Source organism: Sinohyriopsis cumingii, unplaced genomic scaffold, assembly GCF_028554795.1.
Source record: "Sinohyriopsis cumingii isolate HCF-2022 unplaced genomic scaffold, ASM2855479v2 utg000792l, whole genome shotgun sequence".
NCBI lineage: Eukaryota > Metazoa > Mollusca > Bivalvia > Unionida > Unionidae > Sinohyriopsis > Sinohyriopsis cumingii.
Genome location: NW_028315931.1, coordinates 129,488 through 151,742, shown reverse-complemented (window position 1 = coordinate 151,742; position 22,255 = coordinate 129,488). Strand labels below are relative to the sequence as shown.

Genomic DNA, 22,255 nt, shown 5'->3' with positions numbered 1-22,255 from the left:
CACCTTTTGAGAGAAAAGTTTATATTAACTTTTATGAACAGGTTAGAATTTGAATACCATTATTAAACAAAATTATCAAATTGACCGTCACAATGTCCAGAAGGTAACAGTAAAGCAAGCATAATCAAAACTATACTCGATATGCATGTCTCATCACACTGCCTTACATAGATCATAACAATGAGTCAGAAACACTTTGATCTTACCAGGAACGAACTTTGAAAAGTAAAATCGTTTGTGATTTTGAAACAAATTTTCAAACTCAAACCCAAATTTTCAAACTCAAAATCAAATTATCAAACTCAAACACAAACTCAGGTTCAGAAGTATCATATTTTTCAGACCTGTTTTATAATTGATTTTGTCATATACAAATATCAAAGGCTAAATAATATGAGGTGGTCACCTTTAGTTAAACATCTAATTATGAAATGTGATTTCCCCAAACTAACATCTTTAATGCAACATAATTTAGGAAAATCATTTTATCCACAAAGTAAATATCACTTAATACATTTAAAGTGACCATAATATACATTATGTTGTTTAAATATGAACATAGAAAGCTCCTTTATTGGCATAATTGTCTCATTCGTTTATAAAGGAGACTCGCACCAATGTATGAGAATTGTCTAGATTTAATTACATTGACTAACATGATTCAAATGAATGTGTGCCAGCTTCACTTTGATCTGTTTTGACTGGTCGATAATTCGGTCGTTGAGTCGATTATGTTGTGAGGTAGTACTTAAATGTGTGCACGTGCGTCGTAAGTCGTAGGTGTGGCACAGGAAGCACAAAATAACCCCACTTTGATGGGTAGAATCAAGCATTCGGTACAAGTAGCTAAAGCCTGGATTTATTAAAATAGGAGAAAAACAAAACACTAGTCACAGACAGGTTCTTTGATAAATTGTGCTTATCAAACTTAAAGAATAAATAGTTCTTGAAAGGTCAAGATAATTAGTTATATATTGCTGCATGAAAACGTGTAATAGAGAAGAAAGCACTCACAACCTTTCGTTTTTTTTTCATTCACATCCTGCTCATTTTTTTGGAGTTCATTCGACCCTGGATTGTTCGCTTGGACTTCATTTGCAGTCAGATCTTTTGTTTGGATCTCATTCACATTCTGTTGTTTCGTTTCGAGTTTATTCACATCTATTTGGATTCCACTGACAGCGTGGTCTTTCTTTTGGACTTCATTTGCATCTGACTCTTTCTGTGAATCTTCGTTCGCATCATCACTATCCTTATATCGATCTTGTGTGTAATGTTGGAGATAGTTGTCACCAACTAAATATTGTACCAAGTGCATCACATCCTTCAGTGTAATTGTCTTATAGTGTTGATTTTACAGTGTGGAAATATAAAGAAACACCTAATTAATTCAGGTCATAAATGATGTCGATTCATTTATATTATAGAGTAGTATAAATCAATGTTTCCACAGAAGTTTATCGTTTATTTGGTCCATAATTATCTGTTCCCAGCAACCATACATTCATCCATACAGTATAACAGTACAATGAATACTATTAGAATCACACCAATACAATGTCATTGTCATTAATATTTTGTTAAATCAAAAGTTGTTTCACATATAACATTATTTTATGTCCACCTAATATTAGTGCCATATAAACTATAATTTCGAATACTCCTGGATCATATAAATTTATTTCAGGCTTAGAGTGTAATGAAGTTAATAATGATAGCCTATCAAGTTAACCAAGTTCTAACTCCACCATAAAAAGAATATTAAGAAACAGCATTAGCTACACAAAATCAGCTAGCATTGACATGTAGTGTATGCATTAAATAATACAGTAAGGTCTAGCCACAAAACATGCTTGTCAGTCAAGAGACCAGAATATGCACTACATCTCCAATCCTACTCACATTCCTCTACACCATTAACATTGAACACACTGATCTGGTATTTATGATTCAAATGCACTTCTAACCAGGCTGTTATAAACCCAAATGATTGCAGACCGCCCTAAGAGATAAATCTTGTTAGGACATTGTTAGAATGTCAAAGAGAATGATGTTACAAAGTTAAATTCAAATGTCAATATATAGCGGAAACATACAAAAATATGAAGTTTAATAGTGTGATAACCGAAAATGCAGTGTTAGCATTCCATAACATACGAAAGTTTCATAAGCAAATGTTAATCAAATATTATTTGTTAGATGTCAGTAATCATTTTCTTTTTATTGCAATGGAAGCCAGATATGTGGAATCCATAAATAATTAGGCATGGCAGAAAATGTCATAGAACAGAGAAAAGACTTTTTATAGAAAGTGCCCCAATGGTTAATAAGGAGTGGTCACTAATACGTTCGTAATCAGTCAACTATGGGAGTCACATGATTGCCGGGGAAGCCACAACAAGACAAAGAACATGTCCTAATGATCACAATCTGGTTTATGTAAATCAATATTACAATACTAATGTGTGGTACTTAAAAAAAGTGTACACAATACTTTAGATGGAAGTATATTCGGCAGAGAAGACACCAAAAAAACACAAATGCAGTAAAACACAGAATTTGAATGGTTCCTGTAAAGCTTAATGAAAGTCAACTCCGTTGATGTGTCAACAAATGTTAAAACTACATGTTGGCCCATTTGCAAAATAGATTGATTGATTGATTCTATTCTAACGATGCACCAGCACTGTTAGGCTGTTTAGCGCCGTACAAAAAGTTATATGTACGATCGTTTAAATATTATAAAAGGTTTCATATCGAAGAGCGATATCAAAACCAAATAGTTGAAATTAAAACGATAAGATAGTAACGGTAAAAAATAAAGCTTCCCGATCAAGGGGTGTGTAAATGTTGTATGTTAATGAAGACAAATGAAACGGTATTGAAAATGGGACGGTATATACATTACATAAAACTGCACAAGGTGATGACGTAAAATTTATAGCTGAGACTAAATGTTAACTTCTTTCCAGAATTTCACAATAAAAGTGAAGTTTATTGTATCAAAAAGCTCCTTCATGTTATGAATATTGTCATACTGATCACGTGTAGGTTGCAGGTAGAAACACTCCATCATAAAGTACTTAACAGTGAATGGTCCATTGCAAGAAACACACTCTGATGGGTCTTCGCCTTTAAGTATTTGTGAGTGGGTCATATGCGTATGACCAAATCGAATTTTTGCAATGACTACCACCTCCCTACGGATGGTTTGTAGGAAGGAGTCCATTCTCTTAGGGTTGGCTTGATGGCGTGAAGTTTATTAGTCACTGCATCATTCCATGATGTGTGCCACTTCTGACGTAAAGTCCCTTTGATACTAAGTTTAAAATCAGTATACGGTATTTTAAAATGAGATGGTTCTTGAGTTAGGGCCGTTTTAGCAGCCCGATCTGCTTTCTCATTACCTTTAATACCATCATGACTAGGTAAACAACATTACACAAAAATGTGGGAGGTACTCAGCTTAGTATTTTTTGACGAAGACATTGGTCAACAATGGATGCTCAAGTTCTCTATTGTGTAGTGACTGAAGTACTGATAGGGAATCGTAGAAGATGATGATGTTTAAAATACGTTTCTTTTCAATATCTTGCAGAGCAAGATCTATTGCTCTGATTTCGGCAGAAAAAACATTGATATGCCATTTGGTAAGCGAACTTGTATTGTGTGTTTTCCACTAATAAAAGTTGCAGCAGACTTTTCCTCATCCTTTGATCCCTTGGTATAAATTCTTCTGTAGTTTGTCAGCTCGGTGAGGAGTTGATGATAAGAATTGTGGAAGACAAAAGAGTTTGTCTGAGATCTTGTTCCATCGTTTAATCGTAAAAATTACTTTTGGTTGTTTAAGTAGCCAGGGAGATGTTTCGGAGATGGACCGTTGCTGAATTTTGGAAAAATTAATTTTGTACTGTCATGGCTGGATGATATTCTAATGCCAAAGGAAGGTATCGCGTCTGGCTTTTTTTCGTACAAGTTTTAGTATTCGAGTTGCAAAACAGCAGAAAAGACAGAGTTCAGAGAGGGTTTGATCTTAATTTGAGAGTTTAAGGTGCGGAAAGCATTTCTCCACGATGTGATAAAAGTGGTTCGTTTCCTTCAGCAAGGAGACTTTCACAGGATGATGTCTTAATCACTTCCAGAGCGAGTCTTAGTCCTTGATGACGAATTGGCTCAAGCATCTTTAAATATGACTACCTAGCTGAACCATAAACAACGCAACCATAGTCCAGTTTGGAGCGAATAAACGTTCTATATAAATTAAGGATGACCTTTCTATCAGCACCACAGTCAGTGTGCGCTACTACTTTGAGTAGATCTAGAGATTTCAAGCATTTAGCTTTCAAGTTCTTTAGGTGTGGAATAAACGTCAGTTTTCTTAGAAAATATCTAAAAGCTTATTTTTTTCCTCAACAACTGGAATAGGCGTTCTCTCCAGGTTGAGTTTAGGTTCATCATGATGTCTTCGTAACTGACAGAAATGCATGAATATCGGTTTTGACTTCGAGAATTAGAAACCGTTAGTAGTGTCTTAATTTTGAATCTTGTTGATATTTTGTGTAGTTGTCTTACAATTGTATGCATGTGCTTTGATCGATAACACTTTAGAAAATCATCAACGTATAACGGGCAGTCCACAACAGAAGACGAACATTTGGTGATGCTATTGATTTTGATGTTGGAAAGCGTCACAGATATAATACTGCCCGAGGCACACCCGTCTCTTACTCGTGCAAATCAGTGATGGCAGAGTCCATTCGTACCTTGAATTTGTCTGTCTGAGAGAACGTTTGATATCAAAGAGGGCAGACAGCCTTTGACACCCAGATAGTGCAGGTAATTTAGTACCCAGTACTTCCATGTCTTGTCATAGGCCTGTACTAAATCAAAGAAAACCGCTACTAAATGTTCCTTATTGATAAATGCGTCATGAATATGTTTTTCCTGTCCAACAAAATGGTCACTGGAGCTACGGCCATACAAAAAAAAGCTACGTTGGAAAGGAGATATTGGAATGTTAGTTTCGATGTACCATACAATTCGAGAATTGATCATTTGTTCCATTATTTTGCAGACACAGCTTGTCAGTGCAATGGGTAGATAGTTGGTAGGATCTGCTCTATTCTTACCTAATTTGGGAACTGGTCTTACTGTTGCTTCTGTCCAAATCTTATGTTCATTACCAGTAATCCATAAATCATTGAAGATTTTCAAACGAGATGTTAATGATGATTCTGGAAGGTGTTTCAAATATTGGTAATGTTTTTCGTCAGACCCAGCATATGTATCATGACCCTTGTCTAAAGCCTCCATTAGCTCCAATAGTGAGAACACTTGGTTATAACTTTCCGAGTTGTTGGATGTGAATTTTAAACGTGACCATTTTGATTTTATACTCTTTGGAAGGCTTCGGAATAATTAGATGATGAGGAATTTTTAGAGAAATTGTCAGCATGAAAATTTGCTATGTCAAGTTTTGAACTAAAATTGTTATTATTTAGCTTCAGATGTCGGAGAGAATTGTGTTTTCTCTTTCCGTTTATTTGCGGATAATGTCCCAAACTTTCTTAATAGAGGAACGAAAGTTCAAAGAAGAAGCATATTTCTTCCATGATTATCTTTTCCTTTTCTGATTGTACGGCGAACTTTGGCCCGAAGAGTACGGTATTTACTTAAATTTGCCGGTGTCGGATGATTGTTAAATTTTGTCAATGTTTCTCGGCATTGTCTGATAGCTTCCGTAATTCCTTAGCAACCCAAGGTTTTGGGGGTTCTTTTACAGTTCGGTGAGAACTTGGGAATGGATTATTCTGCAGTCTCTATTACAATAGATGTAAAATGCTGAATAGGGTTATTAACTTTGAAGACTGTATCCTTATTCAGCCTAGTTTTCCAGAGTGTTTCAAACTTAGCCCATTCGGCCTTCTTTATATTCCATTGTGAAATTGCGTCATCAGTAGCAGAGTTGATATTTTCAAGGTAGATTAGAAAGTAATCACTGCTATGAAGGTCATCAGCGATCTTCCATACATAATCCAATATCAACGAAGAAGAAGAAATTGTCAAATCGATACACGTGTTTGTACTCGTTCCTGGTGTAGATGTGTTGTTGATTTGGTGATATATAGACACAAATTCTGTCTAGGGATGAAAGTATTATACTTTGTGGCCTATGTCACTTATGTAATTTGATCCCCATAAGAGGTTATGGGCATTAAAATCTCCGAGCGAAACAAAGGTCGCTGAAAGTTGTTGAACACGATTGCATAATTCATTTGGTTGTTGTTGTTGTGGGGTTTAACACCATTTTTCAGCACACGATAGGCTATAGTATTAATGGTGGAGGAAGAACCCTGGATAAACCTGGAAAGCACCACCAACCCACGAGAAGCTGATGGCAAGCTTTTTTCACATACCCATATTTGCCGAATCGGAGGCTCTAACGACGCGGACAGATGTGAGATGGCAGTGATCCGTACAAAGAGGGCTTAAGAAAACTCGGACACTCAGTGCCCCCCTAATTTATTTGGTACTTTGTTGGTGTGTGGTGATATGTAAATAGCACAAACGGTAATTGCTCGATATAGAGTAACGCTTACAGCAATAGCTAGTGTTTGTTTTAAAGGACGACGATATGAGGGGCTCTATATTTCAAAACAACAGAATCTCCTCCCAAGGAGCTGGCAACATTTTGAAAGTAGGTGTTAAACAGGGAGTAGTTGTTAAGTGTGATGTTGTCCTTATTTTTCAAGAATGTTTCCTGAAGGCATAGTACTGCAGGATCATGTTCGTTTAAAAGCAGTTTTAGTTGGCTTTAAGTCCTCCACAGTTCCATTGTATGATGGTGTCCTTCATTTTAAACTTAAAGTGAAGATTGTGGAGCTAGGTAAGACTTTTCGCGAAGGCAATGTGTGTGTTTATTTCTCTGAAGGAAGTGGGGGGATATTTTGGTGGTAGGTCTAAACCTACATTCAGCGCATGGAGCAGTCTCTTCTGCATCCATGCTCTCAATGTCTCCAAACCTATTATAGAGTTTGATAGGGTCATCTGACCCATTTTGCTGCTTATTTCCTTGAGATTTGTTTTTATTATTTGGTAATTTCGGTGATGGGATATTATTGAAGGTTCTTTGCGTAGATGCCGAGTTGTTTTGTGCATGATAATGGGTGTGAGAGCTTGGTGCTGAATCGGGTAAATCTGTGTTTGAGTATCCTTCGCTTTTTTGGAATTGTTCTTCACTACAGCGGAGAAGGAATGGCCAGGTTGACTATTGTTGCCTGTAAAAGTTTGTTGGCTTTTGGATAGGGAATGTTAGATGTGTTCTTTACCCTCTCTATTCCTTCTCCTGTTTCCAAGTATCACTATCCATGGAATTGGCGTGGGCTTCTTTCCACAGTTGACACAATGTCGAGTTGCTCTACAATCAGATTCCTGATGAGTATGGTCTCCGCGTCGGCCACATATTTTGTTTTTTGAACAGCGGTTTTCGTGATGTTCATATTTCTGACATTTATTGCATGGAAGGGGGTTCGGAATGTATATGTCGCCTTTCACTTGCAAGAAGCCAACTTTGACCACTCTGGGTACTGTTAGATGTTTGAAGGTGAGTACTATGATGTTGGTGTCCTGCAGATTGTTATTACGTTTAATGCGTATTTTACGGACTGCAGTGACACTTTCGTTTTTTATCCCTTCAATTAAATTTGTATCGCTGACTCCAGGCAAGTCACGACAGGGAATCAAGCCTATGGACATATTGACTGTTGTGTGAGCGAATGAAGTTACTGGGATATCGAAGAAAATTTTTATTTTCTTGTTATTTTCTGTTTTACCTCGTCGATTTCGCTCAACAAGAAGGCAACCCGATTTCAACTTTTTGATACGTTTTGCAGTGCCAATCATCCTGTGATTCTCTTTCGATCACAAACGGAGATAGTGCGGCAGGCGGTTTTGAGGCATCTTTAGGCTGTATAACCATGAAGCCTCAAAATGACTCCGCACTACAATTTTCGTCATCTGTGTCTGATACAGGTTTTGTACGTTTGTTCTGATTTTTGATTTTCCATTTAGGATTGTTTAAAATTCAGCATCCTGCTTTCCGCCCACCATGGTGACAAACAAGGGAACACTTTTCAAGCGCCAGGGATACACAGATTCTATACTCAATCGATATAATTACCTATGATTAGCCCGTGAAGCCACCACATTCCTGGTTCGTTAAAATTACCTCCTGATTTATCCGTAAAGAAACCGCCTTCTAGGAAGTCTTCCAGGACATGGGAAAGAGAAAGCTAAAGGAATATACTATAGGGACAACGGTGGTATCAAGACAGATACAAAGAGAAATATAAAGTAGGCGAGCGAGTAAATAAAGACTTCCTAGGTCTCGACGTAACCAGCCGATTTGTCGAGATCCGGCCCATCCCGACCACCTGTCTAGAGGAATTAGAGGCCAAAGTAGTGTACTGCATCGGAAAGCCTCTGATCAACTACCAGGATCCTTTCCTCCCCCGACACGCGACGCAACCCACGGCAAACAGGTTGACTCTACTTAGTCACCTCTTGCGACACGAAGTGAGGCACGTCTGGCCAATTCTACAACCCGGGACCCGCAGGAGGACATTTGCCAATATTTACTTGGAAATAAGATCATGGTGCTTTAACACTAACCTATTGAACATTAATATTTTCAAGATTCATCATAACTGTATAAGGTGATGACAAGAATGTTTGAACAATGTATTTGCTATGGACACCATAATGAGGATAGCAAATCAAATACAAACTTTAATCAGACCTGGTAGGGCCATATCATACCATATTACGCTAAAAAGACCTTTGACTAGGCGAGAGAAAGTAGTATTGACGTGATATTGTTTTATACCGATGAGAATGATATGGGAATGATGCATCAGAAAAATATGCCAATTAAAACACAGCACTTAAATTGTTCAAGACTCCTGATGTTAGTCATAACTGTTTGTGCATCTGCACTCAATTAATATATTACTTGATAGTAAGTTTCGCATAATTTTATCTGGGTAGGTTAATGCATACACAAAACAAACAATACAGATCTATCAAGAAATACAATTATGCCTTCCGTAGTAATCACTGTAATGTAATTGAACACAGTTCTTATCCAGATATTATATACAATGCAAACAAATTAAATTCAGTCAAAGTGGCATTCGGGCTACCAACTCTGCAATCCATATGGATCGTTTTAGGAAAATGGAAACATAAGTACCATGTCTCCATGGATTTTGTCAGAATGATGTCAATTGATTGTTCGGAAATGATAGGAAGAGCACTCACCATGAATTCCAAATTGCCGACTACTTAATTAGCCTGGCTCATCCATTGACAAAATGAGTGTAACATATGTTATCAAAATTCTTTGAAATTGGTAAAGGATATCTAAGCCCTGACTCGAAATGTCATGATAAAGCTAATGTCCATTAAGAATAATCACCTTGACTTTAAATATAAACATTCCAATATCAATAAGTGTTAATTTTCCTTTTCCTGCGAAAGATAACAAAGTTTTGCATAAACTGTTTCTGTATTGCTGACGCTATCTGCCAGTCCCAGGTCTGTCTAGATTAAAAAATGCTGCAACATAGTACCATGCAACTTTTAGTCTAATAAGGGTACATTAATCTTCAACAATAAAATATATTTTTTCTGTCCAATATCATACCTCCTCCTTTTCCTTCATACTGCACATACGTTTTAAAGAGACCTAGTAAATAAAAGAAAAGTTAAATGTACCAGAAGTCAATTTATATATGAATCAAGTTATAGAAATGTGTAAGAGGTCTAGACGACAAATGCATGAGAACAACATATGTTCTTATAGTATGAGTCATGTTATAATTCATATCAGTGTCGACGCGAACTCATTTCTTATAATAAAGGACATTTTCATATTTAGATTTTCTTTGGAAAAGTTTCGAAAACAGTTTACTTCTTAGAAATCCGAACATCGGAAACGTATTTTAGAAAATGGAACCTGTGTACATGGTTGGTTGGTACCACGTATTTGTAAAGACTTCACTCTAAACATTTTCCACGTTTTCATCAATGAATAATGATACATATATTTGGGATCAATTATTTCAAGTTTGGAGTCGGGGAGTAGAACGATTATCGGGCAAAACAAGGTCGATATGGCTGAGATTTTTCTTTAAACAAAACGTATCGCTCTGTGTTGTTGAAGGGCTATATTAAACTATGTTCATTAATTTAAGTTGACAACAAATATTTAATTGAGGTAAATTATATAAATAAATGGAGATTGTTTACCATATAATTCTCATACTATACTTACTATGTCTTACCATATGAACCATGTTTATTATGTTTATCAAATACAGTTGTGATTTTAAACACAAAGCAAAAACATGATGCAATACTTGAAGCATTTGATAAGCTTCGATTTATTCTAAATGTTGTCGTAAGGATGAAACATCTATTAGGTGGCACATTTTCACTGAGCATTTTGAGTTTGTGACAATATGCATAAGCAAACGGTAATTACAACTACAATAACAATGATATTTACTTTGGTATGCTTCATCCACAGTGCCATATAACCTACTTCGGGCACGAATTATGCATGCTGGAAATCAAGTGAAGTGACGAGAATTTAGATCAAACAGACAATGGGCCAAGGATATTACATAATGATAAAAAGGTTTTGTTTTAGAAATATATTTCTTTCTCTTATAGTACTTACCAGATCACATTACATTAGAATAATTGTCTTTGCTGCCTCTGAATACAGCCACTCCGAACACGCAAAGACGGAAAAACGTAACTATGTCGGTACGGTTTTAAAACGAAAGCAAAGCTTATAGGTTATGTACCCCTTCAAAGAGCTATACAGCTAGATTTATATGCGGTTGAAAGACGATATTTACTTGATCGACACCTTGAAGGATGTTCGCAGGGGAAGTGTAGAAGGGATGCTTTTAATGTGATGAGGTAAGTAATACAGGAGAAACTTTATGTACCAAACAATATTTGCTTTCTTCGGTAGATAGACTACCCGACCACATTACATTAGAATAATATGCAAGTGGTGGAGGAAATCCTAATTATCCCACATCTACCTGAGTCACCATTGGTAATCATTCTTTTATTACCAATTGATTAAATTCTCCTAATGTTATTTTTCACAACGGGATACCTTAGTTTTATGCATACGGGTATAACGCTATGAGATTTTGTACCTATTTGGTCTAACCTTTAAAGTGTTTCCAGGAAAATCAAATGAATGTGGCCAATACCGCCAAGTTACAGAATTGCATTGTCGTTTCAGCTACAACTGCTCAGTTCTCTTTGACACAAAAAGCTGAGAAAGTGGTCTCAGCATGTCATCCAGCTGACTACGGCGTCTCGACAGGAGACGTAACGTTCGATTGCCAGGCTTATGGAAATTGCGCGTATTTCGTAAGCCTAGATTTTCATGGGGCGTACCTGTTCCTGAGAGAGGTCAGTGTACACCTGCTCCCAAGAGAGGTCAGTTATATTCTCCCTTTAACCAAGCGCCGAAAGGTTGATGTGATATGTCTTGCTTCAAAACCTGAGAGGCAGACCTATATGGATATCTTCCAAGCAAATCAGATAATACTTGAGAGAGAGCACGGGATTTTGGGGTCTCGCCTTTATCAACGTATTGATCGATGAGAGGAAGCGAAAAATGTGTTGGTGATTACCCAGTGATGGCAACCTGTTTTTGGAAAAGTAACTTGGTTGTATCATTAGGACAAGCGTAACTGCATGAAGGTTGCATCCAACAAGAGGGCATTTAGCTCACTGACTATGCATGATGTGGCAAGTGCTATCGGAAAGTAGGTTATACGATAGCTGAGTGATGTGGATAACAGGATCTCTAACATGCATGAGTTGGCCACGTTAAGAACCAATGGAGATTTCATTTTTGGAAATTGAGCCTGGTCCGGTTAGATTAAAATCGAAATTCAAATCGGAAAGATCTTTGTCTTGTATAATATCGTTTCGTCCATTATGTTGGAGCTGCATTAGAGCTGAATTCTGTCCGTTCCATTGTACGATCAGATGAATGAAGCATTTCCATCTTATCCACTTCGTCTAGCTGTCGATTGTCCATTTGTACAAATTGGGTCCATGGACAGACCATTCTGTGTTGCAATGATGACACCTTATCGTCTAGATGCATCATTTTGTCCTTAGTACTTGCCATTAAAAGTGGTGGTATACTACAATATCGGTTCGGAGAGGGTAGTTAGACTCTGGAGGACGCCTTTATGAGTAAAATTTGTCCACCATAAGCTGAGAGATCAATGTTTGGTCCGGATGAGAAATATCCTAGTGCAGAGCATTTGGTATAGACTACCATAGATGTATGAACACGTGGATGGACATCTCGACATTCAGCGAAAAGTGAATCGTGACAACTGCAGTCGTATATCGCCCATTCGTTGTCGACCGGACCAGTTAGTAAACACTCGCAATAGCAATAAATGCAATGATGGTCGGGTTACCCATCCGTCTAGGTCGCCATTTGAGTGTGTCTGCAACAAACAAATGCGTATTACACAGATTCAGTAGCATCATTGTTTTGGTGATGTGTGATGAGTCGTGATGGAACATGGACTGATGTGTGCAGGAAAGATGATGGATGTCGTTTACCCGCGGATCTGGGTTCGAATCTCTGCATGGTACGCATTAACATTCTCTAACCTATATGTTATTATTATTTGTATTAAATAGTAATTCTGCCTAGCGTTTTTAGGCATTCTTCCGTAGAATCCAGAGATTGGTACTCTCCATTCTATTTGGTATATATTTGTAATCTTCTATAATTAATCCTATATACCTTCATTTCTTTAACAGGGATTCAGAATGTGTAGATATATGAGAATTAATTACTTGGTTGCCATGCGACTGTGACCGCTACGCACGAGTTCACATACCGATAACTCAGTGGCATTGTTTTCTGGTTGTGTGTGCTAAATCTTGATGGAATATGGACTTGTGGCAGTATGATGCTATTATTTATATTGAATAACGAGTTACAATGAGAGAATATGCTTAAGATACAGATCCACCGGGAAAAATGTGTGTTGCTATTTGAGATCAAATGTGGCAAAGACGAAATTGACCTGATTGTATTACCTGTTTTATGAACCATATAAAACAGTTCTTTTTCTGTCACTGTACCAATGAAAATGAAATTTAATGAATTAAATATAAGCAATATATTTTTATAGAATCGTCTGCAAGATATCCTTTCAAATGGAAGCCACCAAAAAGTTGTAAAGGGAGGTAATATTTGAGAGTTGTTTCCATTTTTCAATATAATATAAAGACCGAAAGATATTATTTTAGTCTTTCCAGAAAGGCTGCTTTTGGAAGTATAAAGGAAAGTTAACCGAATACAATGTGGTGAGGTAATGCATTTTCCGGAGTAATGAATTGGGGCAATATTAATATTGCTGCCGAATATATGTTATTATATACAAATTATCTTTATAACTTACATTTCCAGAGATAATTGTGTTGTTTTCTACAAAGTATCGTCCCTAAATGTATGCCATAGGATGATTAGAACAACGTCTTAACTTCAAAATTCTAAAAACCCACAATTGAATGTCACATTACATCATGGAAACACTCAGTCTGGTTCTCAGTTGTATGGGCATTATGTCCTTTCTTAACAGGTTAAATGATATTAACTTTTAGCGAAATTAGCGTTAACGCGTACGCGAGACAAGATGATTTAATGACGTCGAATTGAAATTTATTTTCCTTTACATGTTAAGAGTTATCATCCTCCGCTGGATGTTTTAGTCTAAAATATTGATATTGAACGAGTCTGTAATTTATCCCATGCAAAATATGGCCCCATAAATGTCAAATATCACCTGATCTCTGTTCAAACTGGTTAGGAGAACATACATGCTGATTCGAAATTTCGTGCGAAGGCTAAACTTGATTTGCTACCACAACCTTGACATTCAATGTAAACATTCTCACATTTATAGGTCTTTGTTATTTAGTTTGGGGATCAAACAGTGCAAAGGATAACTCATAGTATGCATCGATTGGTTGTGTAGTGATAATTCTGTCTCCACAGCTGCAACTTTAAATCGAAAATTTGAGAAATATTCTAAAATTAAAATTTGTTTTATGGTCAAATAACATACCTCTTCTTTTTTCTTCGACCACAGATCCTTGAAAATACTTTTTGAAGGGGCCTGGTGAAGAAAGAAATATATTAATGGACATAAAAAATATAACGGTAATGCATCATATACTAAGCTTTCCAAATATATGACATATTTATCGTCAGTTCATATACTTCTATTAAAGCAAAAAATATGCATGTTGTAAATGAAGTAATGCGAATTTACCACTAAGAGACAATTAACAAATAGGTAATAAATGTACATAATTTTATAAATGGATCGTAAATCATAAATCAACTGCATTATTGTTCAAGAAAATACACACACGCACACACACACAGACACACACACACACACACACACACACACACACACACACAGAATTCCTTGGCAAAGGCTGGATTTTACTATAAAGGTTAAGGTGAGTACTGAAGGGGACGAAATAGGGACTTCCATGTAACAAGGTGAGTTTGCTCTGTAGGGACAATATTCATTCACTGTCCTTTTTTATCCTTCACCATCACCATGTTTTTCACCTCATCATCATCAATTGTATAGTTATCAGGTCAAGTATCATTTGTACCTCTCTAACGTCAGTATTACCATAAATGCTAAATATAAGTAATTTTTTTCATTCATCATCTGCCTTTGCTCTCTCTCATCATCGATGAATCATACAAGAATCATTTTGTTCCCTCTCTCATCTTCATTAATTGTAATGTATCATATTACATATTGACTCGGATCCCCATTTGACTTTTAAGTCCCCATTTGTTGGTGTGTATTCAACATCTGGTCTTCACTTGGCAGCAGTTGCACACACACACACACACACATGTATATATATATATATAAGTTATAGTATTGATTATACATGTACAACCGTAGTTTGAAGCATTAGATCTGCTTAAATCATAGCATACGAGCAATGTTAGATTTATAAACTTCTCTGTATTTAATTCAGAGAGAATAACTTTGCAATCAATTGCATAGTTTTAATTAACTGTGTTTAATATGGGTAAGATGATGTATCCTTTATATGCCAGATTTATTATGGAAATTACGTGAGGATGTCCTCCATCTTAAAATAGCCTTTAAAATTATTTGTACCGTAACGAAAATTAGATATGTTTTATGTCTGAACTCTCAAGTCAAATCCACAGACAAAGTATATCTCAAAGAATCTTCTATCCTTTAATGCCAGTTTTTAACAACATTTGCAGGTAATACGTTGCTTGGCAAGTGATAAATACTAACTGATATAATTACTCTTCAGATCAATATATTTTTTAAATGCAATCAAAATAAACATATTTTATATTCTAAGCCTAAAAAAGTTTTACTAATGCTTCAAACTACGGTTGTACATGTATATATTTTTTCATAGAGACATTGTCCCTAATTCACCATAAATAAAATCTAGCTGCAACATATCAAGAGTCACAGATCTTCTTTTCAAACATTTAAGTGGACTCTCTATTCCATTTGCTTGCATCGCAGTTTTGGTGTTATATTTCAAACTTGGGACTTCTGAATATCAAAAAATTTACAAAACATTAATGTTAATATATGATCTAAGTTATGTACAAAAATGTTACACCTACAAGAAAAGGTTAACTAGCCTGTCTGTCCAGCAAGCCTTTGGTTTCATTCAATAAATGTACAACCTAAGCTAACACAATGCAAAGAAAGTCAACGTTATTAACTATTTCTAGTTCCAACGGGTATATAAATAGGTCATTAACTGCAACTGCACTTCTTTCGACCCTTGAAAACACCATAATACTTTTTATTTATTTGTACTTAATTTTATGTGACATTTATTACAAAATATCTGAACCATTTGAAAGCCCAGTTTGCTTCGAAATTCATTGTTATACCATAACGGTTACTTTTCTTATTTACGTTTCGGTGATATATATTATAAAAGTATTGGACCCATTTTCAATCATCAGTTGCTTCAATGGACACTTTTTTATGATCTTCACAAATTATAAAGAATATTTTCCGAATAATTAAATATCTCACTGCAATCTCATTTAGGGAACCTTGATCTTTGAAGTCGTTTAAACGTCAACAATAAATAGATAATAAACATTCACCTTGTGTATTCACTCACACACATATTTCTCGGACCAGATATTGCTATTTGTATGTCTACTATTAACCGTTTAATGTATAAAATGTATTGTAGTAACAAAACATATCTGTCCCATTATTTCCTAAGCTTGTAATGTACTATGACATTTTCAAAGGCTTTTGCAAAATCAGTAATTGTAAAAGTCAATATAATTTTTTTACTTGAATTTAGAGAATTTGTAAGTAAGCCATGAAGTTTTAAAATGTTATCCACAGTAAACATATTTTGTTAGAAACCAGCCTGAGCTTCAACATAAACTTCTCAGTTCAGTCAACAAAGTTGCTTAGTTACTGTGCTAAAGGTGTCTAATACATTTAGTAGATTGTTAACAATAATTTGTAACATTAATAACAAATATGATTACAATAAATAACATAATTAAAAATTAATTTATCAGCTTATTAGGTCTGATACTTTTACCAAGTTTTAATTGTTTTACTTGTTTTTTTTTCTCTACTCAAACATCAACATTCAACGTTAAGACATAGTTCCGTAATCCACATCGCATAATCATGATAATGTTGAATAGTATCATTCTCAGCAACAAAATATATAATTTCAAGCAAATAGATATTTTTAAAAAAGTATTTAAGCTCATCAACCGTTATTTCCATCAAATTTTGGTAGCCCACTGAGAAAACACCAAGCCTTCCTATGAAAATTGGGGGTCAAATAAAAATGTTGGCGGTCTCTGAAGAACGAGGATAAAGCGAAACACCGCTTCTACTCTTTGTTGGATGTGCGAACTACCAATTGGAGATTACAAATTTCAGGGTCACTTCACAGTGCGCTAGTATGGCACTGCGCATAACAAATATAATATGCAACTGACGACGCCAAGTTTATTATAGTTGTCTCTCATAATATCAGCTCCTGCGAATCATATCTTAAAAATGACATGAATTGGACAATAAAGAATAACTAGAATACCAAAAATCATAGACAAAATATGTGTAATCCTCTCTGAGCAAACTATGTTTCGTTCACAGACTGCAATTATTGAATGCTTGGCTTCATAAGCTAATCAAAAATACAAAACTATTTAAGTACATCTCTAAAGAAACAAGGCAAGGAACTTTACTCCAATTGCCTCAACACTAAATAACCAAGAACTTGTGTTGATGTGCCCTAAATCACCAAACCAAATCAAATTTGGATTTTTCCATTTCTAGAAATGTACTTTTGTAAGTCACAGTACATTTCTTCGAAACTAATCTTTTTCTAATAGTATATATTTCTTTAATACTAGTAATGCGATCATAATATATTAGGGAGAACTACAACCATATCGCAAATGGCGACCTCAAAGAAAACATCCTTATAGCAAACATTCAAAACGTTATCAGGCCACCTAATTAACTGTTTGATAGAATGATGTCCCATTGATAAAAAAATTGGCTCTTAATACCGCGAACATATCAGTTACTACTGGAGCGGAAGGCACCGTCCCCCACAAATCCAGAGGTAGTCGTTAAGCCACATCCTTCTGAAGCGGTCAAATGATATGGGAAGGTAACCTCTATGCACCACGGCTACTAGTTTCACCAGACGGGATTGGCATTTTATAATGATATTGAAACACTATAAACTCCCTCACACGACATGGATAATGCCATCAGGGGTTCAGTTTCTCTTGCAATGTTTGTGGCAAATGCCCTAACTTCATGAACCTATCTGTGAAGCACATTAATTTGGTCTGCGGTTATTTTCCGATCTACAAAACGAATTCCCCACTTTATCAAGGTCGAACGCATTCTAGCTCATATGTCATCATTTCCCTCTGTGAGACGTACGAAAGACTTTCACCTGTGTCGGCGCGAGGTCTCGGTCCTTCTTAAGTATCACTTCAGAATTTGCAATGGGTTCCATAGATGGTCTTGAGATGAGGGGTCGTCATTAGAAAGAAATTAAATAGAAACCTCCTATTCCCCATGCACACTAGCCTCTTTGTGGCAATCAAAGCAGTGCCTTTATGAGTAATACTGACCCATTTTGCTGCAACTACATTTGGTTTAAATTCACTGAAATAGCTTTTTCTTCACTGAGTCTGGGTGCCGTGAACCAAGGAGGCTCTTGACAGAAGTTCAGCCTGGTTAGTTCTTACAACAAAGGGCTAAAGTCTTTGGAAAGACGTGTGTAGTCACTATTGGACAGAAGATCCGATCGGTCTTTGTTTTTCTCCGTTATCTTGTTTTCCACGATGATTCCATGGTTTGATTAGTAGTGCAATGGAAGTCTCTGTTTGTGATTGATGGTGTCTGTTGCCAAGGAGACAAAGTAGGAAGCTATACATGTGAGATATTGATGTCGATAGTGTTACAATGTGCTCTTAGGCACTCCATTTAAATTGGGGGGTGTCATCTCGCTTGTGCGATTTTCTACCTCTGGTTCTGAGAACTGTTTATTCATGAGGGCTTCTTTAATAAGCTTAATATCAGTTGACCATTTTCTAATGCAATTGACGAAGCAAGCAGCTCAGAATATCGGTAACTCTGGCATAACATGGAAACAATTTGTAAGTAGATTATACCTTTTAGTTAATAGTAAACTACTTCCGGAAAGTTGAGCAGGCAACAGTTGTTTAGATGATTAGGGAGACAGACCTCCCATGGTAGTAGGCGCCAGTAAATCTGAGCGTTCGTGCATCAATTTATATCCGTTAATGACAAACGGACTTGTGAGAGAGTGATATGGTATCGAACCCAAGCGTGAAAACTTATGAAGTCTTCGTCTCTCAACGTGACTGTGACTTCCCCTTCAGTGATAACTGAACTGACTTCTCTCGATTAAATGCAATTTCGACTTGACTTCGTGGATTGATAACCAGGGTAAATTACATATGTAGAAATTCATTCTGATCTTGCAAGTGGTCGAGATCTGTCAGAGAAAATACAGCTGAGAAAATATACAGGTTGTAGCCCTGCACATATCCTCTTGTATGAACTTGTACGTGCATAGCAATACATAATGACAATAATCTACCTACAAAGTGTACACTAAATTTCAATTCTAATAAATGTTCCATGTAGGACATACCACCTTATTGTCTATACAAGTGCAATCTTTAAAGTGTCGCTTACAGTAACTATGAATTCGATTATATGACTAAAATAAGGATATAGAACATTTCTGTACATATCTGATGTTGTGGAAACTATGCAGCCAGATAGATGAGTTTTTTTATATAATACACAAGATACATGCACATACAAATGCATGAAGCTTCGTGATTGATTCTTGCAAAGCGGATGCTAAAATACAAATTATAAGAGAATGTTACCGGCATGAAAGTCCAAATTCTAGCCTATACAGGTACAAGCATTATATATAACCCCGATGTGGACACTAAGACTATATCAATATATTAATATAGAAAAAATATCTGTATATATTAAACAGTAACGGAACTTATATTGCAATATTAGTTGTCTATATTGCACACCAGACCTACGTCTATTTAAATATAGCTATATAAATATGAGGGAACGCAATCGCAACAAGTCCAAGTACTTACTAATGTTACCAAAGTGTGTGAGGCACAAAGACACTTAAAATATACTTTGTCGTCGAAGAAATAAAGATCAAAAAAGTTGGAAATTTATGAACGGGGTATTATTTTTCGTCAACGAGACAACTCCCAGTGCTTGCTTTAAGGTAGAAAACCTAACAAATGAGAGGTCTGTCTGTACAGAGCGTGCTACTCAGGACGAGCAGAGGTATTAACTGAAGTATCTCAGGAATTAGCGCCAATCCACTTATAATGGGGAGGTCACTCTACCTACCTGCCACAAAGATGGATCGATAACCTTTAGCTAATAAGCTAAAAAGATATAACTTGGGAGTGCTGGATTTGCGAGGTCTTAGTACTCATGCCCCTTATTATTTATGATCGGGTAATGTAAATTAGGAGAACTTTGCCTGTCATAAAAATTGAACATATGTGAGACAGTATTGATTCACCCAGATGTATAATTATTGCATCAGATTTCATCACAAATTTGGAAAATGACTATAAAGAGTTTCATTTGCATTGAAATACCTAAGAGGTCCTGTGAAATTAGTTCGAAACATTCATAAGAACTTAAAACCATACTGGAAGAATAATACTAACAATTTGAGGACATTGTGTCAGCAAACTGCGTCCATCTTTTCCAGAAATGTTTAAACATTTGCATCATAAACCTGCATCCATTAAAAAACATGTGCGTTTGCAGCCAAAATAAAATATCTTGTTGAGAGGTCCCTGTAGGGCGATAATGATACTAACAAATGCATGTGCTGGTCATGTTATCTTCAATAAACATTACAGACATTAGACATATGACAACGAAAACATTAAAAATGCCACTGAATTTTATTCTGGAATATCAATGAAGAAAACAATTGAGAACATATTCTGAAAAAGAAATATAGTCCAACCATATTCTGAAAGTCATCTATCATTTCTATTTCATTGTTGAACGTGAAGTTAATTTTCATACGTTTAGACCGAAAGTACAACATTATCTTTTTAAACTAAAATGTATAGCACTTATTAACTTATAACGGACGTGTTGACTGTTGGGTGATTTTAAACTGTTTGGATAGAAAGAAAGCGACACTAAAGTTAAACTTTAGAAATATCATTCAGGGGTAAGTCGTCATATTGTTTTCACAATTTTGTATGCCACTGAAAACCAGCACAACATAGTACAGTACAAACATTAACCCTATACTCAAAGACTTGAAAAGTACCATAAATGATTCATTATAAGCCCACAAGGTAAGGTTATTTTACAAACATTATGATTATTGTTTTAATCTCAATACCTTGTCCTATTATCTTCCAAATGAAAGTACCGTTCTTTTCTATATGTTAAAATATAATTGTATAGAAAGAATTTGAGTTTGTTTTCTGAAACTGTTACCCTTCTTAGAGTATATTTGTTCATAATTTTAACTTTTAACCCACCCATTAAATAGGTGTGCTTTGTTGTATCACATATAAGTTACCTATTAAGTATAGTCAAATCATATAACACAGAACATTAGACTTATGGAATCTGGTTTATCCTTATTAAATCTGTGTAACCTGTGATGTTACTCTCGAATCTTCACAGAGTTGAGTAAGAAATGCAAGTTAACATATTCAAATTTTCATTTACTTGAATGTTCACTCAATTTGTGATTCATGATTTCCTCAACTTTTAGTGACTCATTTCGACGGCATCATAATACTCAAATTATTAAGTGTGCGGTCTGCTACGGGGATCTCCATTTATGAAGCTGAAATGGTGATTTTTGTCTTTAGCTTGCGAGCATCCGTAAACAAATATATATTCTGTATTGACTTTGTCTGCATAGTTTGTATTGCGTGCGTTACTAAACATGGATGATCGTGAAGAAAACAAATGGTGCTAATTTGACTGAAAAAAAGAAGTTGTGCTGTTGGGGAGTGCATTATAAAAAGAAGGTGTATTGTCTAAAAACTTAAAGGTTGTGGTATTGAGGGGAAAGAGGTGACGGAGGTCATTAATGCGTAAATATCCCCAATATTTTATAAATTCTTTCTTAAATAATATAAGTTTAATCGAACACATTATCGAATCGATATCATTCCTAATATCTTGCAGTATTGGCTTAACCTACATACATTATTTAAAGTTGTGTATATTTGATTTTGAATCCAATATCTAAATTACTGCTCCAAACAAGTCATCAGCATATAAAGAGAACGTTTATTAAACTAAACAATCTGCAGTCCATATTTAATATGACAAATAATTGTGTCAAAAAAGAGGAAAAACTGCTCTGCAGCTGATCACAGGTTTACAATTGTTTTTTGATGTTTATATCATACAGAAAATGATACAATTAGTCAAATCAATTTCCAGTTCTGAATCAATATCGCTTGGTTACTGTTCTATTAATTGGTCAATATTTTTTGTCTTCTGAGTTT

The 22,255-nt window shown here is 35.6% G+C and overlaps 1 protein-coding gene across 1 annotated transcript in view; it reads right to left on the bottom strand.

The window, feature by feature from the left end:
- The window catches only part of LOC149773236 (transient receptor potential cation channel subfamily M member-like 2), a 110,050-nt gene that overhangs the window by 73,593 nt on the left and 14,202 nt on the right, over positions 1-22,255 (bottom strand). The window contains exon 4 of the mRNA XM_089946573.1: positions 14,196-14,246. Within this exon, the coding sequence (XP_089802699.1) occupies positions 14,196-14,246 (51 nt within the window). The remainder of the gene's footprint in view (positions 1-14,195; positions 14,247-22,255) is intronic.